At 42.6% G+C, this 26,740-nt stretch overlaps 2 protein-coding genes across 2 annotated transcripts in view; both read left to right on the top strand.

Annotated features, from left to right (window-relative positions):
- The first annotated feature begins 2,021 nt into the window (after positions 1 to 2,021).
- On the top strand, positions 2,022 to 4,639 carry DNAJC28 (DnaJ heat shock protein family (Hsp40) member C28). Its single transcript, XM_045540574.1, has 2 exons — positions 2,022 to 2,332; positions 3,396 to 4,639. Exon 2 carries the CDS (start codon positions 3,427 to 3,429, stop codon positions 4,582 to 4,584), a length of 1,158 nt encoding a protein of 385 aa, XP_045396530.1. The 5' UTR covers positions 2,022 to 2,332; positions 3,396 to 3,426; the 3' UTR covers positions 4,585 to 4,639.
- Positions 4,640 to 15,792: 11,153 nt separating this feature from the next.
- The window catches only part of TMEM50B (transmembrane protein 50B), a 41,639-nt gene continuing 30,691 nt past the window's right edge, over positions 15,793 to 26,740 (top strand). The window contains exon 1 of the mRNA XM_045540572.1: positions 15,793 to 15,960. The gene's annotated coding sequence lies outside the window, so the exon portion shown is untranslated. The remainder of the gene's footprint in view (positions 15,961 to 26,740) is intronic.

Genomic DNA, 26,740 nt, shown 5'->3' with positions numbered 1-26,740 from the left:
TGATTCTGACTCTAAATTTGATCTTTTGACAACATCTTAATATAACCACTAGGGCAGGTGACTGCAAGTGTATAGCAATCTTTTTCTTTTTTTTATTCAGTAGAGACGGGGTTTCACTGTGCTCAGGCTGGTGTCAAACCCCTGAGCTTTAGCAATCCTCCTGCCTCAGCCTCCCAGAAAGCTAGGATTACAGGCGTGAGCCACCGAGCCCGGCCGTAGCAACCTTTTTAAAAGGAAAAGAACCATATTTTAAAATGATATACTCTTCCTGTCCATAACTAAATTGTACAAGAATGCTTTGGTTTATCACTCATTTGATGTGATGATTAAGAGTTTATGTGTTGGGCCAGGTGTGGTGGGTCAGGCCTGTAATCCTAGCACTCTGGGAGGCCAAGGCAGGATTGCTTGAGCTCAGGAATTTGAGACCAACGTGAGCAAGAGCAAGACCCTGTTTCTATTAAAAATAGAAAAAATTGGCAGGGCGTGGTGGTGTGTGCCTGTAGTCCCCGCTACTTGGTAGACTGAGACAGGAGGATTGCTGGAGCCCAGGCGTTTGAAGTTGCTGTGAGCTAGGCTGGCACCATGGCACTATAGCCCAGGCAATAGAGCGAGACTCTACCTCAGAAAAAAAAAAAAAGAGTTTATGTGTTGCTCGGAAGGACATCATTAGGTCAATTAGTGAAACTGGAACACTGTAGATTAGATAATATTGTTAAACTTGCTGAATTTGATAACAGTACTGAGGCGATGTAAGATAATGTCCTTGTTTTGAAGAAATAAATACTAAAGTTTTTTGGGGTAAAGGGACATATATGCAATCAACTTTTAAGTTTTTCAAAATAAAAGGACATATATGGAGAAAGGCAAAGAATGGTAAAGCAAATGTCTCAACTCTTGGCAGCTGAACCAATACCAGCAACTGCTCACCTCCACATTTCCCGTACACGAGAAAAATAATCCAAGTCAGTGTTAGCTAGTTTATACTTTGTAGTTGAAAGTGTTCCTTAGGGATAACTCAGCCAACTTCAATTCTCCTTCTACATGTACACAATATCATACTATAAAATTGAGACTTTGAAAAAAGAAGGAGATTTAAGAGTTCTAACCCTTGATTCACTATTTGCCAACCTAACCAAGCCACTTAACTACAAGACTAAAATATATTTATTAGTAAGATGCAGACATCAAAATGAGATTTGTGAATGCTTTGTAAAATGCCAAGCGCTACACAAGTGTTTTGTTATTTTTAAACTGTTTTTTCTTTTATGCTGTTTAAGATGTTGACTAGAAGAGTTAACATTTATAGAAACCCTATTTTCTTTCGCACAGGAGTTATTTTATGTTAATTGCCTGCTTATAACTAAAGCCCTCTGAATCAGAATTTATACTGTACCTTTTTTTGTGCACCACATAGAAGGCAATAAACGATTATATTGTTTATAACTCAGAAGCTTAAAAAGGTTAATACCTATTTCTGTTTCCTTTTAGGAGACACAGTCATAACAAAAAAATATTGCATAATGTGCCGGGCACTGTGCCAAGTGGTTTTTATACATTGTCCAATTCTCACATACACACACACACAAAAAAAAAAAAAACCCAATGACTTTGATGCAATTATCTCATCAGATGTAAAATGGGGACAATAACAACACTTACAGGACTATTGTAAAGATTAAAATACACATAAAGTACTTAGCACAGTGCCTGGCAAATATTATGTGCTAAATACAAGTTTACTATTTCCTGGTACCCTCATTTCACAGACAGACACAGACAAGTATCTTGCCTAAGGTCCACAGCAAGCGGAAGAAACAGGACTTTCAACCCGAGTCTGAAAATTCCCAAACCTCTGCCTTTTCTTTCTTTTTAACCTTTTTCTTCCAAGCCCCACGCCCTGCGCCCCTCCCCGGAGGCGCAGGCGCACAGCGCAGCTCGTCGCGGACTCCACTCCCACAATCCCACTCGGCCGAACCACCTCCGCACGGGGCGGGCGCGGGAGCGGGGTGGGGGGAGGGAGGCGGAGCTGGTCGCCCCGGGCGGGACCGAGCCTCCGAGCTGTCTTGCCTATGGCCTCCTGGGTAAAGTTCGTTCCAAGAGAGATTCTCAGTTGCCCTGGTGAGGCAGGCCGCCTGACCCAGTCAGGTACGATTCTGCGCTCCGCACCCTCCGGGTTCCCCTCAGCGTAAAGCTGCGGATGGTCTAGTCCGGCGGGGACACCGGGCGCCAGCCTCGGCGGAGACGCGGGGCAGCGAAGGGCGGCGCGCGCTCACGGCGCAGGCGCGCAGCATGGGGGCGGGCGCCCGCGGTCACCTTCGCCGCGTCTGTTTGGGTGAGTAGGGGGCGGGGCGTGTGCCAGGGTGGGACTGACCTCCCTTCGCAGGGCCGCCGCTGGTCTAACTACCACCATCCCAGCCGATTCTAAAAGCCTTTGACCCCAATTATCCGGAAAAGGGCCAGGGGTCCCAGGAGCTCCGTTTTAGGGTTTACATATAAAAATCCCACTTCCAGTATTTCACTGCCATTGTCTGTGGACACGTGTTTTTCCTCTCCTAGATGAATGGAAGGGCTCACCATTCATCTTGGTTTTCCTAGCACCTAGCAAATAGCTCCTTCCCGACGAGGTATGGAGATTAAAGTCTTTCTTCTTCCTTCTTTTCTTGTTATTTATTTATTTCGAGACAGGGTCTCGTTCTGTTGCCAGGGCTAGAGTGCAGTGGGTCATCATAGCTCACTGCAACCTCAACTCCTGGGCTCAAGCGATCCTCCCACCTTGGTCTCCCAAAGTGCTGGGATTACAGGTGTGAGCTCACCAGTGCCTGGCTACTTAAAGTCTTTTGGACACTTGATTCTGTTCAACCCAGTATCAGCCTGGGCATATACTTTGTAATATTCGCTGTTTCATGTGCTTAAGTCTTCTTAGGAGAAGACTCCTTGAGAAGGTGAAAACTACGATACAGCAATTGAAGTGATGCTGAGGAAATTTATAATCTGCTGGGGATACAGACAAAGAAAAGTCCTTATCATTGTGCCCCAACCCTAACCATTTTGCTTGCACCTTGTTATGTGACTTAGTTAAGTTGCTTAACCTTCTGGACCCATGTTTTCTTGTAAAATGAGAAGATTGGATTAGATGATCTCTAAGAACTTTCCACCTGTAAAATTCTGTGGTTAGTAGAATCCAGATCATATCACAATATGTTAATGCTAAGCTTCATCAACTTACATTTCTTTGCTAACATCAGTGAAATACAGCTACAAGAATTTTGACGGCAGTATTAGAAAGTACGGCCTCTTGTACTTGTAGAAAGATACCCTGTCATCTTCCTTATTGCTGAAATTTAGAAATTAACTGATAACACAACTTTGTTCAACCTTTATTTGTTGTTTTATAGATCTTTGCTAGGAAGAACTCTGGGTACAATAATGAACACAATGTACATGATGATGCCTCAAATCTTAAGATCTCATCTGATAAATGCTTCAGTGATTCCCAATCGAATGAAAATGCTTCCATATCTCGGTGTCATTAGAAATAGAATGATGTCAACCCATAAATCCAAAAAGAATATCAGAGAATATTATAGACTGCTGAGTCTGGATGAAGGATGCTCTGCAGACGACGTCAGGGAATCTTTTCGTAAGCTTGCCAAGCAATACCATCCAGATAGTGGCTCTAACACCGCTGATTCTACAACATTTATAAGGATCGAAGAAGCTTATAGAAAGGTGCTTTCCCACGTGATAGAACAAACAAATGCCACACAGAATAAAGTTGAAGAAGCAGAAGATGAAGAAGAAAAATTCAAATATAAAACACCTCAACACCGGCATTATTTAAGTTTTGAAGGTATTGGTTTTGGTACTCCAAGTCAACGAGAGAAGCAATATAGGCAATTTAGGGCAGACCGTGCAACTGAGCAAGTGATGGAATATCAAAAACAGAAACTACACAGCCATTATTTCGCTGATAGTGTAACTGTTAAAGATGTAAGACAGAGCAAAGAACAAAAGATAACTCAAGCTATAGAGCGTTTAGTGGAGGACCTCATTCAAGAGTCAATGGCAAAAGGAGACTTTGACAATCTCAGTGGGAAAGGAAAACCTCTAAAAAAGTTTTCTGGCTGTTCCTACATTGATCCTATGACTCACAACCTGAACAGAATATTGATAGATAATGGCTACCAGCCAGAATGGATCCTCATGCAAAAGGAAATAAAGGATACTATTGAGCAACTCCGAGAGGCAATTTTAGTGTCCAGGAAAAAACTTGGGAATCCAATGACACCAATGGAACAGAAACAGTGGGACCAAGTTTGTAAGCAGTTTCAAGAAAACATCAGAAAACTAAACAAGCGAATTAATGATTTTAATTTAATTGTCCCCATCCTGACCAGGCAAAAAGTCCATTTTGATGCACAGAAAGAAATTATCAGAGCCCAGAAAATATATGAGACTCTTATAAAAACAAAAGAAGTCTCAGATAAAAAACCAAATAACACTGATGAAGGAGGAGAGAAAACACCTGGGGTCAAGACAGGTTTTTTTAACTGGATACATCTGTGGAAATTTGTTAAAATATGATCATTTTGGTGTTCACGATCACAGTACTGCCCTAAGTCATTTTCAGTACCACTGAGAGGCTGAGAATTTAAGAACTGTGTGTCTTTGTATAATACTTTTCACAAAACTAATCACATCCCAGTGATGTGTGAAATCCATCAGGTTTGCTCTGAGGACATAGCAAGAAAAGAAGAGAACTTGCTTTTGAAGAAAACAGTTTAATCCATCTCAGAGTTTAAATGTCAGTCATCAAGTGAAATGAGCTAGGACTGGGTCTCAGACTTGGGAATCATACAGGGTATTCCAAAAGTCTTAATGAAGCTTTAAGTTCAAATAACTTAAAAGCACTTACTGTTTGCCATTTTCAGACACAGGTACTTAACAACAACAAAACTTAAAAATGTTTTATTAGGGCCAGGCAGGGTGGCTCATTCCTGTAATCCCAGCACTTTGGGAGGGCTAGGTGGGAGGATTGCTTGAGGCCAGGAGTTCAAACTAGCCTGGGCAACAAAGTGAGACACTCATCTCTACCAAAAAAAAAAAAAAAAAAAAAATAGCTGGGCATGGTAACGCATGCCTGTAGTCCTCGCTGCTCCAGAGGCTGAGTGGAGAGAATTGTTTGAACCCAGGAATTCAAGGTTACAGTGAGCTATGATTGCACCCGTGCCCTCCAGCCTGGGTGAAAGAGCAAAGACCCTGTCTCTAAAAAAATTATTAAAAAAAATGTATTATCAAAAAATCTCAAAACTGAAGAAGTGTAATGAAATTTAACCAGGTAAACCTCCAAATGATGTATGTTTTTTGCAAGTTGGCTACATTTAAACTCCTGAGCTTATTAAATTGCAAAACTGTTCTTAAGATTTTTGGGGTACCCTCTATATGGGTGGAAATGTTAAGAACAGGAAATTAGCCTACTGAAGTTCCTACACTCTTTTTATAAAGGCTTTCTCTGTGGGTACTGAATACAAAAAACACCAAACATTTAGATTGTACTTTTTCCTGTCTAACTTCTTGATTTATTGGCTACAAAAATTAGTCAAGCTAGTTGATGTAGCAATTCTAGAAATAGACTCCATTGTCCACCTTTAAAAAATTTGAGTGTATTTTCTGATTTTCAGAGGTGATAAAAATCCTTGGGCTCAATGGCAATGTAAGATTTCACTTTTAGCTTCATCTCTAATCGGAGATTGAAATGTTAGGTTTCCATAAATCTACCTTAAGCCTGTCTGTGTCTTCAGTCAGACTCCTCAGATACTTTTCAGTGATATGAAAATCCTAACTTAGGGACCCTTTAATAGACAAAGACAAGATGTCTGAATTTTGTATATCTGCACCTTTGACAAATGATGAGATTGACATCCATGAGATTATTGTGTCCCATCCACTTTTCAGAGAGTCTGACTTGGCCGGGTGTGGTGGCTCATGCCTATAATCCTAGCACTGAGAGAGGCTATGGCGAGAGGATCGCTTGAGGTCAGGAGTTTGAGACCAGCCTCAGCAAGAGCAAGACTGTCTCTACTAAAAATAGAAAGAAATTAGCTGGGCAACTAAAATAGAAAAAATTAGCCGGGCTTGGTGGTGTGCATGCCTGTGGTCCCAGCTACTCGGGAGGCTGAGGCAGGAGGATCGCTTGAGCCTAGGAGCCTGGGAGTTTGAGGTTGCTGTGAGCTAGGCTGACACCTTGGCACTCTAGCCTGGGCAACAGAGACTCTGTCTCAAAAAAGAAAAAACAAAAAACCAAGAAAGTCTGACTTGTTTAAGTTTGTATAATTGTTCTCACCGTAGAATTAGGTAACTAGAAGGATGTGGAGTGTGGTCAAAAGAGCCGATATGTTTCCTTTTTAACCCAGAGTGCTGTGTTATGGATGTGGTTCAGAAGAATGGCACTCGGCACTCTCAGCTTGGAAGAACAAGTTATTTTGTAAAGTGTGTGATAGTTAAAAAGAATAAAACTACACCTTCATTTTGGGCTTTTCTGCTCCTACATGCTAGGGCTTTAAATGGTGTAATATGTGATCATTTTATTGAATGAGTTATCATTTGGCTTCTACAATGATAGTATTACTCTAAAAAAATGTCAACTGTATGAAATATAGCTTAATAATAAAACATAGTTCCCAAAACAGAAAGCTGTAATTCTGTGAATCTTGTTAAAAATGGGAATTAGATGTAAAAGGCCTAATTGCATTGCAGCAACATAGACAAATGGATCATTTTCAATATTGATCAATGAGAAGGTAAGATTATCAGAAAACTATAAAATTCTTAATTTTAGCACAGTGCACTTTATGTGTGTAAGTGTTGTTTATATTAATAAAGTTATTTTAATGATTATTCAGTGTTCCATTCTTGTAATAGTAATAATCATATTTTCGGCTGACCACCTAAGTAAATGGGTTTATTTATTTATCTTTTTGTTTTGTTTTGTTTTGGTTTTTTGAGACAGAGTCTCACTCTGTTGCCCAGGCCTCAAACTCCTGGGCTCAAGCGATCCTCCTGCCTCAGCCTCTCGAGTAGGTGGGACTACAGGCATGCACCACCATGCCCGGCTAATTTTTTTCCATATATTTTTAGTTGTCCAAATCATTTCTTTCTATTTTTAGTGGAGATGGGGTCTCACTCTTGCTCAGGCTGGTCTCGAACTCCTGAGCTCAAACAATCCACCTGCCTCGGCCTCCCAGAGTGCTAGGATTACAGGGCGTGAGCCACCACGCCCTGCCACAAATGGGTTTTTTAAATCTTTTTTTTTTTGGACATAGAGTCTCTATTGCCCAGGCTAGAGTGCAGTGGCATCATGATAGCTCACTGCAACCTCAAACTCCTACCCTCAAGTAATTCTCCTGCCTCAGCCTCCTGAGTAGCTAGGACTACAGGCGTGCACCACTATGACCAGCTAATTTTTCTTTTTCTATTTTTTGTAGAGACAGGGGTCTCACTCTTGCCTCAGGATGGTCTTGAACTCCTGAGCTCAAGTAATCCTCCCACCTCGGCTTCCCAGACTGCTAGGATTATGGGCATGAGCCACCTCACACAGCCGGTTTTTAAAATATTTTTGATTGATAATACCAAAGCTGACTGTGACATAGATCCTTCTAGTCAAGAGGGCAAATTCACTTATATAAAAACAGATTCACTTATTTAACCAAATTCCAGGCCAGAAAGAAGATTTTGGCCAGTTTATCAGAGTTTGTTGAATTGGAATTTGACACTTACTCTCTCTCATGATGCAGCAGATCATTGACCTTCTAATGTTAGTGTTCACCTTTTGTCAGCTTTTCAAGTGTAGTGGTAATTTATTGAGATTTATGAACTCACTAATAGGCACATACCAAACTCTGCCCAGTTCCCAGGCTTTTCATGGCTCCTGTCTCTACACCCTATTCCTCAAACTCTAGGACCAGGGCTCTGGCCCAACACCTTGTGGAGAGAGGCTCAAATCACTGTGCCTTGTTTCCCTGCTCTGTGAATTGGTTCTTGCCCTTCTATATGTCTGCATCTTGGTCTTAGTAGCTTAACTGGCACCTCAGGACTGAAGTTTAAGTCCCTTGAGAGAACAATTGCATTACTATCCATTTTTTGGATCATTGTGTCCCCAGGACATAGCTCTGCTCCTGGGGGAACCCCTCTCAGGCACGGGGTCCCCTTAACCTTGTCTCTGTGCTTGGGCCTATTACTTCCTGATGTACTTCCCTGCTACCAACTACCTGGGTCCCCATCACTGGACCTCAGCCACCTTTTGGGACATTCCAGCCTCTCAGGGACTACTCATGCTGATTTGCCTCTTCCTAGAAGCATTGCCGTTCCCTTTTGTTCATTCGACATACATTTATTGAAGTCCTGAAAGGGAACCACCACTCCACTGTCTGCATTCTCAGAATGTGTAACTGAGGGAGGGCAAATGGACTCCTCAGCCTCAGAGGTAGCACCCCGAGATATTCATGTTGCTTGGTGTTACCGCTGCCACCACCACCCTGGCTCCAGGCAGGGGACACTGGGCCCTCTATGCTTCTCTGGCCTAAGGGCAGACCCACAAATTCCATCATACCCCTTGCCTGGCTGAGACCAGATTGGAGCCTCCAATTACCACGTTCCTCAAGGCTCAGGGTTGGTATAGGGAAAGGAAGACAGTCCCTAGGATGGGACAACCTGGCCTGTGGCCCTCTCCAGTTAGCCTCTGAGCCCAGTTCCTGTCTTGCTGTGGAGTGGCAGAGCCCACCCGTTCTCCCACCTTGGAGGGGAGCTCCCCAAGCGTCCTGAGCTTGCCTCTACTTCCCCAAATCTAGGCCCTGGAAAGTAAGGCCCAGGGATTTGCTCTCCTGTCAAGACCCATATCTTCCCCAGATGGTTGATGTGTATGCCACTGTCCCCAAAACCCCCTAAGAGAAGAGACAGACCCTACCCGAAGGTCTCAGCAGGACAGATAACATCTGAATACACCCCAGTAAGCTTAACATTGTTAGCAGAGAGACCTACTCAGAGTTGTGGGGAGGGGGCCTACCTGGTGTACAAACATAAAGAGAACATCTGTGCCCTTGAGGACCTTCTAGCAAGGAGCACTTGGTCTGGTGGTGACTCTACTTTGGCATTTATTTATAGCTGGGTCTATACATCCCCTGTGGCTAAGCCTCATTCTGTGGCCTCATCCTCTCAACCCTTCTGTTCAGCCACAGTTTACACCAGTTTGCTCAGCTGAGTCCCAAGATTCTGAGTGAGCTCTGCTTAAATGATGTCGTGGACAGCTGCAGTGCTTTTGGCTGCCTGTAATCTTTCAAATGGCCCATGCTGACGGTGGCAGGCATCATTCATCGGGGGAAGGTGTGGTTCCTTGCACAGGAAGCCAGACCTTTGAGGTTGGTCTTGGCAGGAAAGAAAATCTCTCATTTTCTTACATATGCTTAGAAATGGGCATGTGACCTAGGTTGTGCCAATGAGACTTATTCTTGGGAGACATGGGTTCAGTAAGAGGCAAGGGAAGCAACACATAGGCTCTTTGTGGAGGTTCTAGTTCGCTGGTGCAGGAAGGTGGTGGCTGTCAGCTCCTGGCAGAGAAGGAGCATTAGTGCTCGTGGCAGTGGCAGCCAGGTTCCTGGCTTTAAGAGTGTGTTGGCCACAGCAGTGGTGGTTTTCTCACCAGTTCTTCAGTGTGGTTGTAAGCATTGTTCCTGGAACAGGGGCTGTCATTTGCAACTAAGAAAGGTGACTGAGGCAGATTAGATCACGAGAATCTCATAGATCTGGGATAAATGAGAGCTATAAACTGGATTGTAGCACATGGGCTCTGGCTAGAATATCAGCTCTGCCACTTTGTGTGTGTGCAATCCTGGGCATATCACCAAACTTCACTGACCTACAGATTCTCATGTGGAAGTTGGAATAATGATCAGTATTATGAGGGTTAAAAAAACATTATGTGTAGAGAATCCAGCATGGCTTGTGATAGATAATGACCACATAATTTAACACTAAGTATTCAATTATGTATACTCTTGTGCTAATATAACAATAAATAGAAGTTCTTATTATTTATAATTTTTTTAAGTGTTTCATAGTTCTTCTTTTGGAAAAGACTTGATTTCAAAGCCAGTCTTGCCAGTTTCAATCAATTTCCTGAATTTACGGAAACTGCTATCATGCCTTCAGCTAGCAGAGGGCTTTAAAAGAAAATATAGAAGCCAGTGACCAAAGGCTTCTGGCAGTGACCATATTGTAGGATTCCATTTGAATGAAAAGTCTGGGATAGGCAAATCATTAGAGATAGAAAGTAGATTAGTGGTTGCCTAGGGCTGTAGGAAATCGGGAGTGACTGCTAATGGAGATGAGATTTCTTTTGGGGGTGATAAAAATGTTCTAAAGTTGGTTGAGATGTTCTGAAGTTTCCCAACTCTGTGAACTTACTAAAAACCATTGAATTTTATGTTTTGTTTTATTTTATTAGTCAAGTGAAGCAGTGTAAGTGGAGGAGGAACAAAGGAATCTGTAACTGGTTGTGATCAATTAGTTGTAAACACCACTGCACTTGGACTAGCTAGAATTATACATTTTAAATGAGTGAATTTTATGGTATGTGAAAAGCTGTTTAAAAAAAAGAAAAAAGGAGAAAAGCAAATGTCCCAAAATTTGGTAGGTCAATTGCCAATTTTCAATAGGCAAGAAATGTCTTTGGAAGCATAAAAAAGTAAGAGAACTTTTTTTGTTTGTTTTATTTTGTTAGAGACAGGGTCTTGCTCTGTTGCCCAGGATAGAGTGCAGTGGTACAATCATAGCTCACTGTAACCTCAAACTCCTGGGCTCAAGCGATCCAGTCTTAGTATGTTGCCCAGGCTGGACTCAAACTCCTGGGCTCAGGAGATCCTCCTACCACCTCAGCCTCCTGAGTAATCCTGAGAGTACAGATGTATGCCACCACACCTGGCTCAAGAATTTAAATTTAGGTGCTTTTACGTCTATTGTGAAAGTTAATTATGTGAAAATTTCAGGAAAAAAAAAAAACCAAACTTTGTTAGTATGCCCAGGCATCTACCACTGAGTCTTTTCTTGCAACAAATAGTTACTCATAAGAAACTGAGTAGTGGCCTTACAGAAACAAGAATCCTCAAAGTGGAGAAAAGCTAGATAAAAGCAAATGCATATCTTAGAGAAATGACTGAGAGAAAATGGTTTTTAATTACATAGACCAAACTTTTTATTCTAAAACACGGCAGGTGAGCAATGGCAGTAAAGATGTCAATTCTCACTATATCCCATTATACCTTATGGTGTCCAGAGCCTAACAAGGAGAGGCTTAAGGAGCCTGCCTGCCCTCCCTTCTCTTTCTTCTCTCCAGCACCCAAGAGAAGGGGCCCTGAGAAGTCATGACTCTAGCTTTGTGGAATTAATTGCTCCCAAGTTATCAGGGAGCTGGCAGAGAGGAAAGAAAAGTGCCCGTGCATGCCGTTGGATCCCACTCTTACACTTGAGTATTTTGAAGAGTTTGGGAGATGCCCATTGTAAATTTGACACTTATGGGCCTTCCTGCCAGGGGCCCAATAGAGGTAAAACCCAAGGGCAATGGATACATCAATTGGCTGGTAAAGTGTTATGTAGCACAGCAAAGTAAGCTGATAAATTAGATTCTTTATTTTGGAAAAAAACCTTTTATTATGCAAATTCACATACATATCATAAAAAATTCAATCAATGCAAAAGGATAGACAATGAACAAATGAGTTAGTTCCCTTTTACTCCGGGCCCCCTCCCCAGATCCAGACCTCCTGAACCCATTTCCTAGATGTAATTGTTGGGTCAGCAATCTTGTTCTCAGTTCTTGGTGTGGCAGTTGCTGAGGGCAGGATTAAGGTGGGGCAGCACCAAGATGGGGCACCTGCTCTTGTCCTTTTCCCCAGATGGAGCAATTGTTCAAGGCAGCACCAAGTCCCTAGGATAGCCAGAGGTCCCTTGCTATCTACGTAACATAATCACCATCAATGATTTCTTGTATATTTGTATTAGTTTTCTATTGCTGCTGCAACAAATTACTACAAACTTAGTGGCTTAAACAACACACTTTTATTACCTTACAGTTCTGGGGGCCAGAAATCCTAAGTGGATCTCACTGGGTTAAAATCAAGGTGTTGGCCGGGCTATGTTCCTTTTGGAGGCTCTACGGAAGAATCAGTTCCCTTGCCTTTTCCAGCTTCTAGAGGCTATCTGCATTCTTTGGTTTGTGGCCTCCTTCCTCCATTTTCAAAGCCAGCAATAGCAGGTCAGGTCCTTCCCATATCACATCGCTCCAACTCTGCTCTGCCTCTCTTCAACTTTTAAGGACCCTAGTGATTACACTGGACACACCCAGATAATCCAGCATAATCCCTCTATTTTAAGGTCAGCTGATTAGCAACCTTAATTCCATTTGCATCCGTAATTTCCCTTTGCCACATAACACAACATACTCATAGATTCCAGGGATCAGGACATAGACCTATTTGGGGGACCATAATCCTGCTACCACAATATCCTTCCAAAAGTTTATACATATAATTTGTATATACACATACTGTCTCTCTCTTTCTCAAAAACATGCACACGAATGTGAAGACAACTTTAGACACTCTTTTATGCCTTTTTCTTCACTGCCTATGAATATATCTTCAAGATCTTTCCAAATCATCAGATATCATTCTATGTCATTATTTGTTAAGCCTGCATGGTATTGTATGATCTCATGGAAATTAGAACTAATCGATACTGAGCAAATGAAATAAATAGCAGTGTAAATAGCATTGCAAGGCTACATACAAAGAGAGACCATGATGCATGGAGAGGGAACATGCAAGCTGAAGATATGAAGAGTAAGGAATGAGAGATGGCATACTAAGGAGACATAAGGCATGAGGTAGGAGAAGGTGATAATAGCTCATCATTTACCCTATCTTTGCATTGACTCATTTAATCCTCACAAGCACCGTATGACATAGGTACTCTCATATTAACTCTTTTTTAAAAGAGATTAGGAAACTGAGGCACCAAGAGGTTAAATGACACCTTGGGTCACACACTAGGAAAGTGGTAGAGGTGGGATCTGAACCCAGGTCATTTGTGGTTGGTTTGATTTCAGTTCCCTGTTCTTAACTAACACTATCCTATGCTGTTGGCAGGTAGGGGACCTGAACAGATCACATTAATGACAGCCTCTGGAGTGGAGATTCAAAAACTACATTCACTGAGGTTCCTGGGGCCACCTTGGATTCAGTGTTTTCTAGTTCGGCTATCATTCTTGTCCATGATTTTCCAGGAGATCCCTGCCTCCCTGACGGCCCCTAAATATCAATGAGCGGAGGCTGTGTGATGTAGTGGAAAGGAATGGGCTTTGGAGCCAGGGAGATTTTAATTCAGATCCAGGTTGTTTTTTGTTTTTTTCAGGCAGAATCTCACTCCGTCGCCCAGGCTGGAGTGCAGTGGTGTGATCATAGCTCGCTGTAAACTCCAGTTCCTGGGCTCAAGCATAGATCTAGGTTTTGCCACTCACTGGCTGTGTAACCTCCCTGAACTTCAGTGTTTCCATCTGTCCAATGGGTATAATCAGACCCAACATGTAGGATTGCTGTATTACTTAGAGATGATGAATGTGAAATGCTGGTTGCAGGGTGGGGTCCTGACTGGTAAATAAGTAGTTCTCAGCAGAGGTGTTACTGTTGCCCAGAAGACATTTTGGAAATTTGTGGGGGACATAGTTGACACAATGACTGGAGAGGCACTACTGTCAGACATTCTATTTAGCTGACTTGCACCAGTACATTGTTCTAGCTGGCATCCCTTTGATTGGTTGGTAAGTCCATGCCATCCTAGCTGTATATTTTGAACATCATCCCTGACCACAGGCATTTAGGAGGTGAGGCCAGGGATGCTGGGAGTTTTGCAGTGTGCAGGGTAGTCAAACACAATGAGAAATTGTTCTATATCCTGCCCAACTTACAGATGTCCCACCAAACATTTGTGGGTGAAAAACCTGTTTATAATCATCCAAGCCTAGAACAAAATTATATTTTACATATAAATACAACATAGCTGCACAATTTTAAATACAGTAATATTTTCACAAATACAACTACTGTAAAAATTTGTGAGAAAATTTTACTTTATTTCTTTGGGAATTTTACCAAGAGTTGTACTCCATTTCAGAAAAACACTACTGTTGGCACCATAGCTTATGGTTTTTGAGTTACCAGTATTACACACCAATTACAGTTTGTATTTGTAGTGTTCAGTGCAAATGTGTACCAGAGGAGACTGGAGATCCCTTTTAATTTAGAACTAAATATTACTAAATTAGGGGTGTGGTAGCCAGCCTCCAAGATGACCCCCAATGATCAGCACCTTCTGATACTCATGTTTTTCTGTAGTGCTGTCTCATCTTGTATCAGGGTTGGTCTTTGTGACCAATATAGAAGAAATGATGGCATGTCACTTCTTTTTTTTTTATTTTTGTTTTTGATCAGCCTTTGCCTGAGGCATGTCACTTCTGAGAGAAGCCTCCTTCTCGTTCTCTCTGATCATTCACTCTGGGTGAAGCCAGTTGCCATGTCTTGAGGCAGCCCTGTGGCAAAGCACTGAGGCCTCCAGCCAACACCCATGTGAATGAGCTTTATTCAGACGACTTATTCAAACCTTCAGACGACTGCAGTCCTGGCTGACAGCTTGACTACAAGCTTGTGGGAAACTCTGAACCAGAACAACCCACCTAAGCTGCTCTCAGACTCCTTACCTTAGAAACTGTGTGAGCTAATGTTTGATGTCTTAAGTTGCTAAGTTTTGGGGTAATTTGGGATAATATAACAGATGATGAATATTTATTGAGCACCTAGATTCCAGTATATGTATAATAAACTCTATAGGAATAACATTTTCTAGGATGGCATTTTGTGATAACTCCATGACATAAAACTTTTTACTGCGTTATACCGCAGATAAAATGCTTTTTAGATTCCCAATGATAACAGCTCAACTACTTTCCCCCAAACAACTACATGGTTATAGGCATTTCTGTAGGAAACTTAGGGCTTCTAAAGGCTGTTGAAGTCATGCTGAAAATTCAAGAGGCTGAAATAGACCTGACTGTAAGTAAATATAAAATCTGGGTGGAAACATGGGAAAAGCATCAGGGCTGAGTAGTTGTTCTGGTAACTTCGGTGAACAGTCTTAGCTGGATAGCCTTGGACGAGTAACTTCACCTCTCTGGGGCTCCATTTCTGAATGGAGGGCATTAGAAAAAGGCGCCTCTAAAGACCTTCGGATCCCGAGACCGCCCTACTCCGCGCAGCTCGCGGACTCGGCTGATGGGCCTACCCGCAAAGGAGACTCTGTGCTGCGGCTCTGCGGCACCCCGCACAGGATCTCGGCGGTGCGGCACTTGAAGTCCACGTTCAGAAATGCAGCAGTGCGAGCCTGGTAGCGGCCGCCCACCAGGAGAGGACAGAAGGGTCCTGGTCTACCCCGCCAATTACCGTAAATTGCGGGGTCGGGACCGCGGCTCCGGGAAGCCGGCAGAGCGGCGGCGTCCCCACCCATCCCCTCGACGTCCCGCCCCGCCCCTCGGAGCTCCGCCCCGCCCCTGGTCGACCACTTGCTGCACGCCGATTGGTCGCTATGGAGCTCACTGCGCGGCGCCGCGTCCCGCCAACGCCCTCGCCCCAGCCCCTGGCGCCCCGTCCCGCCCCCGGCAGGTTACTTGCTGTGCGCCGATTGGTTGCTGCGGTGCGCACGGCGCTTCGCCCCGCCCCACCGGCGCCCTAGCCTCCTGCCCGGCGTCTGCGGTGGGCTCCCGGGACTGAGGTGGAGCCCGAGGACGCCAGTCTTGCAGTGGCGCGGCCGCCCCCTCCCTGCGCGCGCGCCCCTAGCCGGCGTGGGCGTCGGAGGAAGCGGGTGAGTGCTGTCAGCGGGTCCTCGGCGCCAGGGGACTCCGCGGGGCTCGCGCCCGCCGCCCACACGTGTGAAGGTTTCTCGTCGGGGCCGGTCCGGCCTGCGAGGTGCTGCGGCGCCGCCCAACCCGGTCTACGCAGAGCCCGGCGCTGGCCGCAGAGTCGGGCCGCGGAGCACCCGTCGGCCTGTGGGGCGGGGCTTCCGCCGCCTCCTGCGGCCCCAGCCCGCCTCCCCTCGGGCCGACCGCGGCCGTGACCCCACTCTGCCCGGCAGGCCGCCCCACCGCCTTGTCTCGCCGTCAGGTTGCTTTACTGGACGGGCTGGAAAGGTCTTATCTCGTGCCTGTCAGCCTCAGGGCGACTGGGAGGGGAGGGAACGACCGACGGGACGCTCTGCGGCGGCCGCGACGTCCTCTTAAGGCCCGAACGAGTGTCCAGGGGTCACTCGGTCCCTTCTTCGCCCCTCCGGTTTGCTCGGAACCATTGCTAGGAATCTGCCAGTGTCTTGTGGACTTTTCTGACTCCATCCGTACGAGAGTCAAGTACAGAGAGGTGGGGAAGGGAGAGGGAAGAGGAACAACATTTTTTTGAGAGTTAATCAAGCGTTGAGTGTCCTTTTTAGATAGTAGCAACAGAGAATCGTCAGTGTAGCAATGGTAGTCGTGGGTAGGTTTTTAACTAATAAGTTGGAAGGTGCTTAAATCTGAAAGGTAAATATATGTCCTTTTAAAACGAAAGCAGTGAGGTGGATTGTGACGGGTTGCCCCTCTCTGCTAGAGCTGGGTGGGAGGAGGGGGCCCGGGAATTGAAGTCTCGGATTGGATTGATTGTGTAATCAGCATTATCGATCTCAAAGACCTGAATTTCTCTTTTTCCGAGTGTCTCCACCTCATCTCTTAAACTCTCTACCCTACTTGTACTGTGAATCCTTATCTTGACATTCTCTTACTCCCAGGCTTTTCACCTTTTTCTTTGATCATTTTGAGTCACTTATTTGTTTTATCATCTTTTAAACCTGCATAAGTTTCAAACGTAGAGCAGACGTTAAACATTTTTACTGAGAATAGTGTTGCAAGACTGTTCCTTCTTAAAATGAAAACCATATTGGTGCTGAGGGAAAAGCAGGTTTAATTAGAGCAAGGTGAGGATGTATTTTTCCTCTTCCAGAGACACTCTTCTCCCACCCCCACTTCTCCTCCTCTGCCAACTAGGATTAGAGTTGCCTTAACTGCCTAGTCTTTTCTGAATTCGCTTCTGGGGGCCCTGGGGGCCAAGGTAAAGAATTCTCTTATTTGCCTTTTTAATTTGTTTTTTTGAAACAGGGTAGTTCTCTGTTGCCCGAGCTAAAGTGTAGTGGCATCATCATAGCTCACCACAGCCTGGAACTGCTGGGCTCAAGTGATCCTTCTGCCTCAGCCTACCCTGGAATTATAGGTGCACACCACCACACCCGACTAATTTTCCTATTTTTTGTAGAGCCCGGCTCTCGCTGTGTTGCTCAGGTTGGTCTTGTACCCCTGGCCTCAAGTGACCCTCCTGCCTTGGCTTCCCAAAGTGCTGGAATTACAGATGTGACCCACTGGGCTGGCTAGTTTTTTTTATTTGTTAAAAAAATTTTATTTGTTTATTTTAGAGATAGGGTTTTGCTCTGTTGCAGTGGTGGGATTCATAGCTCACTGCAACCTCAGGCTCTTGGGCTCAAGTGATCCTCCTGCCTCAGCCTCCTGAATAGCTGGGATGAACTGGCACACACCACCACTGCCCAGCTAATTAAAAAAATGTTTTTTCTTGTAGAGACAGGAGTCTCTCTGTGTTGCTGAGACTGGTCTTGAATTCCTGGGCTCAAGGGATCCTCCTGCCTCGGCCTCCCAAAGTGCTGGGATTATAGGTGTGAGCCATTGAGTTGCCTTTTTAAATAATAACAGTAACATTCAGGTTAAAAAAAAATTAAACATTGCAAAAGAATATCAAGTAAAAAATTCGAACAGCACAGAAGTATGTCAAGTGAAAACTTAAAATTCCATTTCTTCACTCTTCACCCTTTACATCCGCCATTCCACTCCCCAGGGAAGAATCATAACCATAATATTGTTCAGCAACTGAGAATAATATAAGGACACATATCAGTACAAATGGAACTACCTCATTTAAAAATACTGCATAGTATACCGTTATTTGGATGTACCCTAATATATTCTTTTGGTTCCTTATTGATGGACATTTTGGTTGTTTCTGGGTTTTAGCCATTAAAAGCTTTTCTGTATGAAAATCCTTTTGGCATTGTAGGATAAGTTTTAGGTAAATAATTTAAACAGATTATTGCACTTCAGTGTAATTTTATTTCATGAGGAATCTTTTTTGTAATTTAAGATTTTTTAATTTAAAGGCAGTAGCTCAATCTTTTTGAATTAAATGCATTTCTTAGAATCCATGTGTTCTTTTGTATTTGGAGACTGGATCGAAGAAAATTTTGAGGACGGTGTTAAGTAGTGGTGAATTTATTTATGTATTTATTTATTTATTTTGAGACAGAGCCTGACTCTGTTGTCCGGGCTAGAGTGCCATGGCATCAGCCTAGCTCACAGCAACCTCAAACTCCTGGGCTCAAGCGATCCTTCTGCCTGAGCCTCCCCAGTAGCTGGGACTATAGGCATGCACCACCATGCCCAGCTAATTTTTTGTATATATTTGCAGTTGTCCAGCTAATTTCTTTCTATTATTTTTTTAGTAGAGATGGGGTCTCGCTCTTGCTCAGGCTGGTCTCCCAGAGTGCTAGGATTACAGATGGGAGCCACTGTGCCCAGCCAGTAATGGTGAATTTATTAACCTTGTTACTACTTAGTGGTGTTGACCTTGAGATTATATTACTTCATTAATTGGGTTGGCAGAAATGATTAGAGAGGGCCTTGAGGAAGAGAAAATGTGAACAGACATATTTTGTGTAAGTACCATCCTGTGATAATCCCCTTGAGTATCCAACAGTAAGAGAAATGCTTGTTCTTTTTAAAAATTTCTTTTGTTGGAAAATGTATCTCAGGTACAAAAAAACTGTATACAACGTAAATATGATTTAAAGAATACTATTGCAGTGATCATTATTGTATCAACCACCAGATTAAGAAACAAAAGGCAGGGCATGGTGGCTTACGTCTGGTAATCCTAGCACTCTTGGAGGCCAAAGCGGGAGGATTGATTGAGGTCAGGAGTTCCATACCAGCCTAAGCAAGAGCGAGACCCCATCTCTACTAAAAATAGAAAAAATTAGCCGGCCACAGTGGCACGTGCCTGTAGTCCCAGCTACTCAGGAGGCTGAGGCAGGATTGCTTGATCCCAGAAGTTTGAGGTTGCTGTGACCTAGGCTGATGCCACGGCATTCTAGCCTGGGAGACAGAGCGAGACTCTGTCTCAAAAAAAAAAAAAAAAGAAAGAAAAACGTTTGTATTTTCCTTCCAGAAATAGCCCCCATCCTGCTTTTTGTGCTTATCTTTCTCTAGCGTTTTAAAATAAACTTTACACATATATACATAAATTCACATACATATGTTTATACATAAATATTTATACATGTATACATAAATATGCACATACCCCTATATCCTGACCTAAACAGTATATTTCATTCAAACTATTGAATGGTGTTAAAAACAAAATTCTTATACAAATATTATAGATAGGGGATCTGTTTCAGAGTTTTATTTAACCATTATTGAGAGTAACAGAAAGAGCTGGTTTTTAGAGGATTTCAGGAATAGGTATATTTATGTAGTTTGTAGAGAAAGGAATGTCTCAGTATTGCTAAGTTAGATATAATCAGTTAATGTTCCACAAGGCAACAAAATCATAATATCTTTGGGATTAATTTTCTCTACCAGGCTATAAAATCATACACCTCATTAATTTCTGCAGTTAAACGTTACAGGACTATAAACTGAGTCTTTATTAATAGTGGATTGTTCATTAAATAGACTGTGATAACGCAGTTTTATCCTTCAGAGCACAGATAAGGTTCAGACAGGCTTATTAGAAAATGCCAGAGCTTTCTAAATTTGGGATTGAAATTTTGTTTCATAATTGTAAGGTCAAACTTGACTGTATAAGGAAAGGACAGTATTGTCACTATGAGATGAAGGCTTTTAGGAGAAGATGAGCTGAACAGAATGGCTTCAACTTCCCTGACTATTTACAAGGGCCCTTTCTGAGGAAGTCAACGGTCAGTGTTATGAGTGAGTCCTTGGAAATGGGGTTCATCTCAGTCCAGGAATCTGGAGGATTCTCTTGTGGACCAAGTACTGGAAGGACAGCAGAAATAGGATGAGAGGGAGAGGGCTGCTCTGCATTTCCTGCTTAGCTCACCACGGCCTACCTGCAGCTAATAGGGTAGGTCAAAGCAGAATCTCTCTATGCGGGAAGGGAATGTCCTGTGCTGATGCAAGCTGCAGGGCTTGTAGGAAAGCAGAAACTGCATCAGCATATGTTCAAGATCAAGCCATTGAGTGCAGTTAGGAATCTGGGCCAGGTTCCTAAAGCATTCGGTCCTCAGGTTAAAAAGCTGCTATATCAGCTGGGACGTCATTTCCTGAGTTACACTGCTTCAATCTGGTGTGGTTATCCTCTGCTTCTGGGGCACAGCTGGATTCACTTTAGCTTTCATATGTTGGATCTTTCCTATATCGTGTATTCTTTTTTATTGATTTATTCTCTCTGGTGAAGCTCAAACTCTAGCAGCTTCTTGACAAGAAGAGTTACATATTTTTTGGTGAATTTGCATGTCTGAATATGTTTTGATTCTGTCCTTATACTTGATTGATATTTTGGCTGGTAATATACTTTTAGTTGGAAATAATTTTCCTTCAGAGTTTTGAAGTTATTGCTGTATTGTCATCTTGCTTCCAGTTTTGCTGTTGGGAATTCTAAGTTACCGTGATTCCTGATCTTTTGTTTGTGACCTGTGTCTGTGTATGTTTTTTTTTCTGTCTGTAAACTTAGAGAATCTACACTTTGACCTCAGTGTTTTGAAATTTAAAATGATGTATGGTGTGGTAGGATGTGTCTGTAGTCCCAGCTACTTGGGAGACTGAGGCAGGAGTATCACTTGAGTCTAGCAGTTTGAGGTTGGAGTGAGCTATGATGAGACCACTGCACTCCAGTGTGGGTGACAGCAAGACTCTGTCTCTAAAATGGAATAAAATGATGTATGCGTCTATTTTCATCCATTAGATTAAGTATTCAGTGGACTTCTTAAATCTGGAAATATAAGAATTTTTATTCTGGGGAAATTTTCTTGGAATAGTTTGCTGATTATTTTCTCCCTTCTATGTTCTTTGTAGTCTCTTTTCTGAAACACCTGTTATTAATATGTGGTGAACCTTTTATATTGGCCTTCTAGTTATTTTTTATTTTTTTGGAGACACGGTCTTGTTCTATCACCCTGGGTAGAGTGCAGTGGCATCATCATAGCTCACTGCAGCCTCCAACTCCTGGGCTCAAGTGATCCTTCTGTCTCAGCCTCCCGAGTAGTTGGGACTACAGGCATGTGCCACTGTGCCTGGCTAATTTTTTCTATTTTTGATAGAGACTGGGTCTTACTCTTGCTCAAGCTTAATTATTGTTTTTCTTTTAGAGACAGGCTGTAGGGTAATGGCTTCTGGGCTCAGGTAATTCTCCCATCTCAGCCTCCCGAGTAGCTGGGACTACAGGCACATGCCATCACCCCGGGTTAATTTTTTTTCTTTTAATTTTTTGTCGAGACCAGGTCTTGCTATGTTGCCCAGGCTGGTCTCTAACTCCTGGCCTCAGGTGATGCTCCAGCCTGGGCCTCCCAAAGTTCTAGGATTATAGGCGTGAGCCACCACTCCTGGCCTGTAATTTCTTACATATTTTCTGTCTTTTTTTTCCTACTTCTGTTTTCTTAACTTTTATTTCCCAACCTTTCTATTTGGATTTTAAGAAAGTTTCTACTACATGTTTTTAAATTCCAAAGGCTATTTTTGAGTCTCTTCGTGTTTCTTATGATAGCATCCTATTCTTGCTTGATAGGTGTAATATATTCTCTTATGTCTGAGGTTATAGTGATTTTGTTTCAGGTTTTTTCTCCCTGCATGATTTGTTTCCACCAAGCTGCTTTTTTTCTCTGTGTGTGTTTCTGTATTAAAATTTCCTCAGATGCATAGTAATCCTTGACTTTCTGCTTATGATTAAGAATAGGGGACTAAAAAGGTGATTGAACAGCTCTGAAGACATGGATGAGGCTTGTCAGCTGTGTGTTTCACTGCACAGTGATCTGGCTGGGCCATCTGTTAGGGGGAGCCCTGATATGCATATTTTTAACCATATTTGCTTCTTAAGCTTGTTAGTTTCTCCAGAGAAGAGTTTTCCTGCCTGGATGGTATGCTCCACTCAGCATATCATCCCTTATGGCTGGTTTTCAGTGTGGTGCCCACATCTTTTGTTGTGTTGGGTATCCCACAGTGCAGAACACAAGAGATAGGAAAAAACCCATGGCCTTCTCTACAGATAAGGATGAACAGTTGCCAGCATCATGAGGAGAGAAGGGACAGCATCTGGGAATCTGTTTTCTAACCACTTCCCCCTAGTCTTACTGGGTTGGTTCCCGGCTTTCCCTGCTGCTGCCTTGGAATTTGGCTTTCTTGGGTGTGCTAAGTCACTTTCTATTGTCCATTTGCTTTCCAGCTTTCAGACTTTTATTCTTGTCTCCTGTTACTCCTATTATTAGTAGTTAATGATTTTTTAAAAAGTCCCTTTACCATGTTTTTATGGGGTTTCAGCAAAATGAGATGCTTTTGTACAGACTACCATCTTCACTGAGAAATAGTAATCGTTTTCTCAACCTGAGAGAAATAGTAGTCTGCCAGGAACAGAATGCCCTCTACAGAGCAGTCACACGTATGTGGGCCATCTTTGTGGCTGGTTAACAGGATTGAGTGGTCACATGTGTGCTTAGTTCTCATTAATTCTCACTTTCTCAGATACATGCTGCTGTTACCCTAGTTTACATACCAGAAGACCATATCCTAGGAAAGTTTAAAGCTCAAACAGTGCCTGGCACACAGTAACTATTCCAGGAAGATTGGTATAGATAAATGAACCTGTCCAAGTAGGCACAGCTGGGAAGAGGCTGAATGTAGGGGTGAGCCCAAGTCAGTGCTAACTCCAAAGCCACTGCTTTTAGCCGGCTCTTTGGTGGCTAATACTGGAAGATGTTCGTTGATACTTTAAGATGTCTACTTCCTTTGAGCCCTTTAGAGATAGTCTTACTATAGGCTTTTTCTGAACTCACCTTAATGCCTTTGCTTTGCCAGTACTGCTTACCAGCAAGCTTCCCTTTCACCTGTGTGGATTGAAAGCTGTGACCCTGTAGCCAATTTCTCTAAATGGGGAGTAGGGCATTTACCAAGCAATTCCAGAGGTTGCAAAGATGACTAAACGGGGCTCCTTATGGGGAGCCTAGGTAAAGATGGCCTCAGAGAATGAGTGGACTGTATGGCTAGATCAGCTCTTGGATTGTGTAGTGGTTATCTGTGTTCATGTGGCAATTCATGATAGTATACCTGTTTTTTTCAGCTTTTCATTACAAAAATTTTTAAACACAGAAAAGTTGAAAGAAGAGTAGATTCAACATTGTTAACATTTTGCCATATTTGCTTTATCTATCATTATTATTTTATTTAGCCATGTGGTAGTATGTTGCTGACATTGATACTTCACCCCTAAATATGTGAGCTTGCATCTCTTAGCCCTTGGTAGGGCTTTTGCATTCTGGGCTTGTGATGAGGGTACAGCCCTGATGATTTCTGAATTGCCTTTTGGGTCATTCTTCCATTGTCTTGATGGGTAACACTTGGCTTCTACAATGGCTGATCCATACTATTCTTATTAAAAGGTCACTTGCCACACCCTTGTTCTCTCCTGAACAGGCTTTCAAATTTTTTCTAATGTAGATAGCCTGAGAACTTTAAGTTCTGCTTCTCTCTCTCTCCTTTTTTTTTTTTTCTTGTTGGAGACAGGGTCTTACCCTGTTGCCTGGGCTAGCTAGAGTGCAGTAGCATCATCATAGCTCTGCAACCTCAAACTCCTGAGCTCAAGTGATCCTCCAGCCTCAGCGTCTGGAGTAGCTGGGGCCACACCTGGCTAATTTTTAAATTTTTTGTAGAGGTAGAGTCTCACTATGTTACCCAGCCTGGTCTTGAACTTCTGGTCTCAAGCATTCCTCCCATTTCAGCTTCCCAGAGTGCTGGGATTACAGGTGTGAGTGACTTCTCACAAACTCAGTCTGCTTCCCTTTTGATTAACAATTTCATCTTCAAGTAATTTCTGTCTTCTTGCATTTTCGTATAAGCACTCAAGAGAAGCCAGGGTACACCTTCACTTTGTTTAGTTATTTCCTCAGCCAAATATCCAATATTATTGCTCACAAATTCTACCTTGCGTAAAACACTAAAATAGGAACATAATCCAACCAAGTTCTTTGCCATTTTATAACAAGGATTACCGTTCCTCCATTGTATAATAACACATTCCTCATTTCCATCTGAGATGTCATCAGAATGGCCTTTATTGTCCGTATTTCTACCAACATTCTGTTCACAACCACTTAGATATTTGCTAGGAAGATTGTGGCTCTTTCTACAGTTCTCTTCCTTCTGAGCCCTCATCAGAATTACCCTTAACAATCCATTTGTGGCAATGTGGGCTTTTTCTACCATGCACCTCCAGATTCTTTCAGCCTCTACCCATTACCCATTTCCAAAGCCACTTTCACATTTTTAGGTATTTGTTACAGTAGCACCCCCAGTTCTTAGTACCACTTTTCTGTCTTTGTTTGGGCTGTTACAACAAAATACCATAAACTGGGGAGCTTATAAGCAACAGAAATTTATTTTTTACTGTTCTGGAGGCTGGGAAGTCCAGGATTAAGGTGTTGGCAGATTCGGTATCTGGTGAGAGCTTTTCTAGTTCGTAGATGAAACCTTCTACCTTTGTCCTCACATAGTGGAAAGAGTGAGGGATCTCTCTCTTTCATAAGAGCACTCTTATAATCCCATTCATGAGGGCTCCACCCTCATGATCTAATCACTTCCTAAAGGCCCACCTAATCTCATCACTTTGGGGGTTAGGATTTTAACATGAATTTTTAGGGTGTGCAAATTTTCAGACCATAGCAATGTATCTCCTAAAAATAAGGCCATTGTCTTTACTGAACCGCAGTTCTACCATTGTCACATCCAATGAAATAGTTTTGTAGTATTTTCTAATGTCTGATCTGTGTTTAGATTTCCCTGATTGACCCAAGACTACCCTTTAAAAATTTTTTTGTTTATACATTTCACTTAATTTGTTAATGGTATGTTTTTGACGTAGATGAAATTAATGATGAAATCCTCTGAAGTTTCTACCTCATATTGCACTTGGAGACTGCCTCATTACTGGAGAGATGGTGATGCTTAGAATCCTAGCAATGGAAGGGACCCTTGAGAAATTTGGTGCAGTGATTCTCAGGTTTTGCTGATCATTAGGTTCCACTGGGGAGTTTAAAAAACTAGATTCCCTGTCCTTACTTCTGACTTTCTGATCTTTAGAGGTGGATCCCAATTACCCCTTCTTTTTCTTTTTAAACTCCCCCAAGTTACCTTGAAGTTAGTCTGGCACTGGTCCATGAACCTATGTTTGGGAACTACTAATTTAGTCTTTCCCCTTCATAGGGCAGCTTCACCCAGCTAGAAAACATCAGAGCCAGGACTAGAAGCAGAGCTTTCATGTTCATACTTGTACCCTTTGTCAAGCATACACACCACATAATTGCTCTGCCATATGATGTGCAATTATTAAAACAAACAAACAAAAACCCCAGAAAACCACTCATCAAAGCACTTAAGCTAATCCTGCCTGGAGAAGGTAATGATTGATGTGTGTCCTGAAGGTTGAATTGAAGTTTGCCTGTAGACAAGTAATGAAAAGGGCATTCCAAGGAGAGGGAACAGTGCATGTGTGTGTGCAAAATATGTATGTATTTATATATAAAACATTTAGCCGTTTGCCTAACAAGAAGTAGGTGTTCAACATGTGTTGGCTGCCTTCTCCCTTGTATCTTTTATGACTGGAGTAGAGTGTGTGTCAAAGTAGTGGGAGGTAAGAAAGCTCTATTAGGGGAAGACGGTATACAGTTGGCCCTCCATATCTGTGGGGTCTGCACCCAGAGGATTCAACCAACCTTGGGTTGAAATACTAAAAAAAAAAAAAAAAAAGTAAATAAATAACAATACAATGATTAAAAAATACATTATAACAACTATTTACATAGCATTTACATTGTATTAGGTATTATCAGCAATCTAGAGATGATTTAAAGTATATAAGAGGATGTGTGTAGGTTATATGCAAATACTGTGCCATTTTATATAAGGGACTTAAGCATCTGCAGATTGTGGTCTCCTGGGGCTGGGAGTTGGTGGGGTGAGGGACTGGTGTGTTTCCTAGAGCAAGGGACAACTGTACTCTGTATATGTTGGACTTTATTTTATAGGCTATTGGAAGTTTTTGAATGAATGGCATAATCTAATATGAGTTTTAAGAGAAAATACTGGCAGCATATGGACTTGAGGAAGCAGGGAGGTTGATTTTAAGAAATAATATGTTTGAATATGTCATCACAGCAGAATTTACTTTCCTCATGGAAATGTTGTTTCTCATTATCAGCTTTTGTAAATGGTCAGGTTATTTATCGTTTTTAATTGACAAATCATAATTGTGTATATAAATTGTCGGTT

The sequence above is a fragment of the Lemur catta genome, chromosome 1, assembly GCF_020740605.2.
Source record: "Lemur catta isolate mLemCat1 chromosome 1, mLemCat1.pri, whole genome shotgun sequence".
Lineage (NCBI taxonomy): Eukaryota > Metazoa > Chordata > Mammalia > Primates > Lemuridae > Lemur > Lemur catta.
The sequence above is the reverse complement of the archived record's forward strand: the minus strand, read 5'-3'. Positions and strand labels throughout refer to the sequence as shown.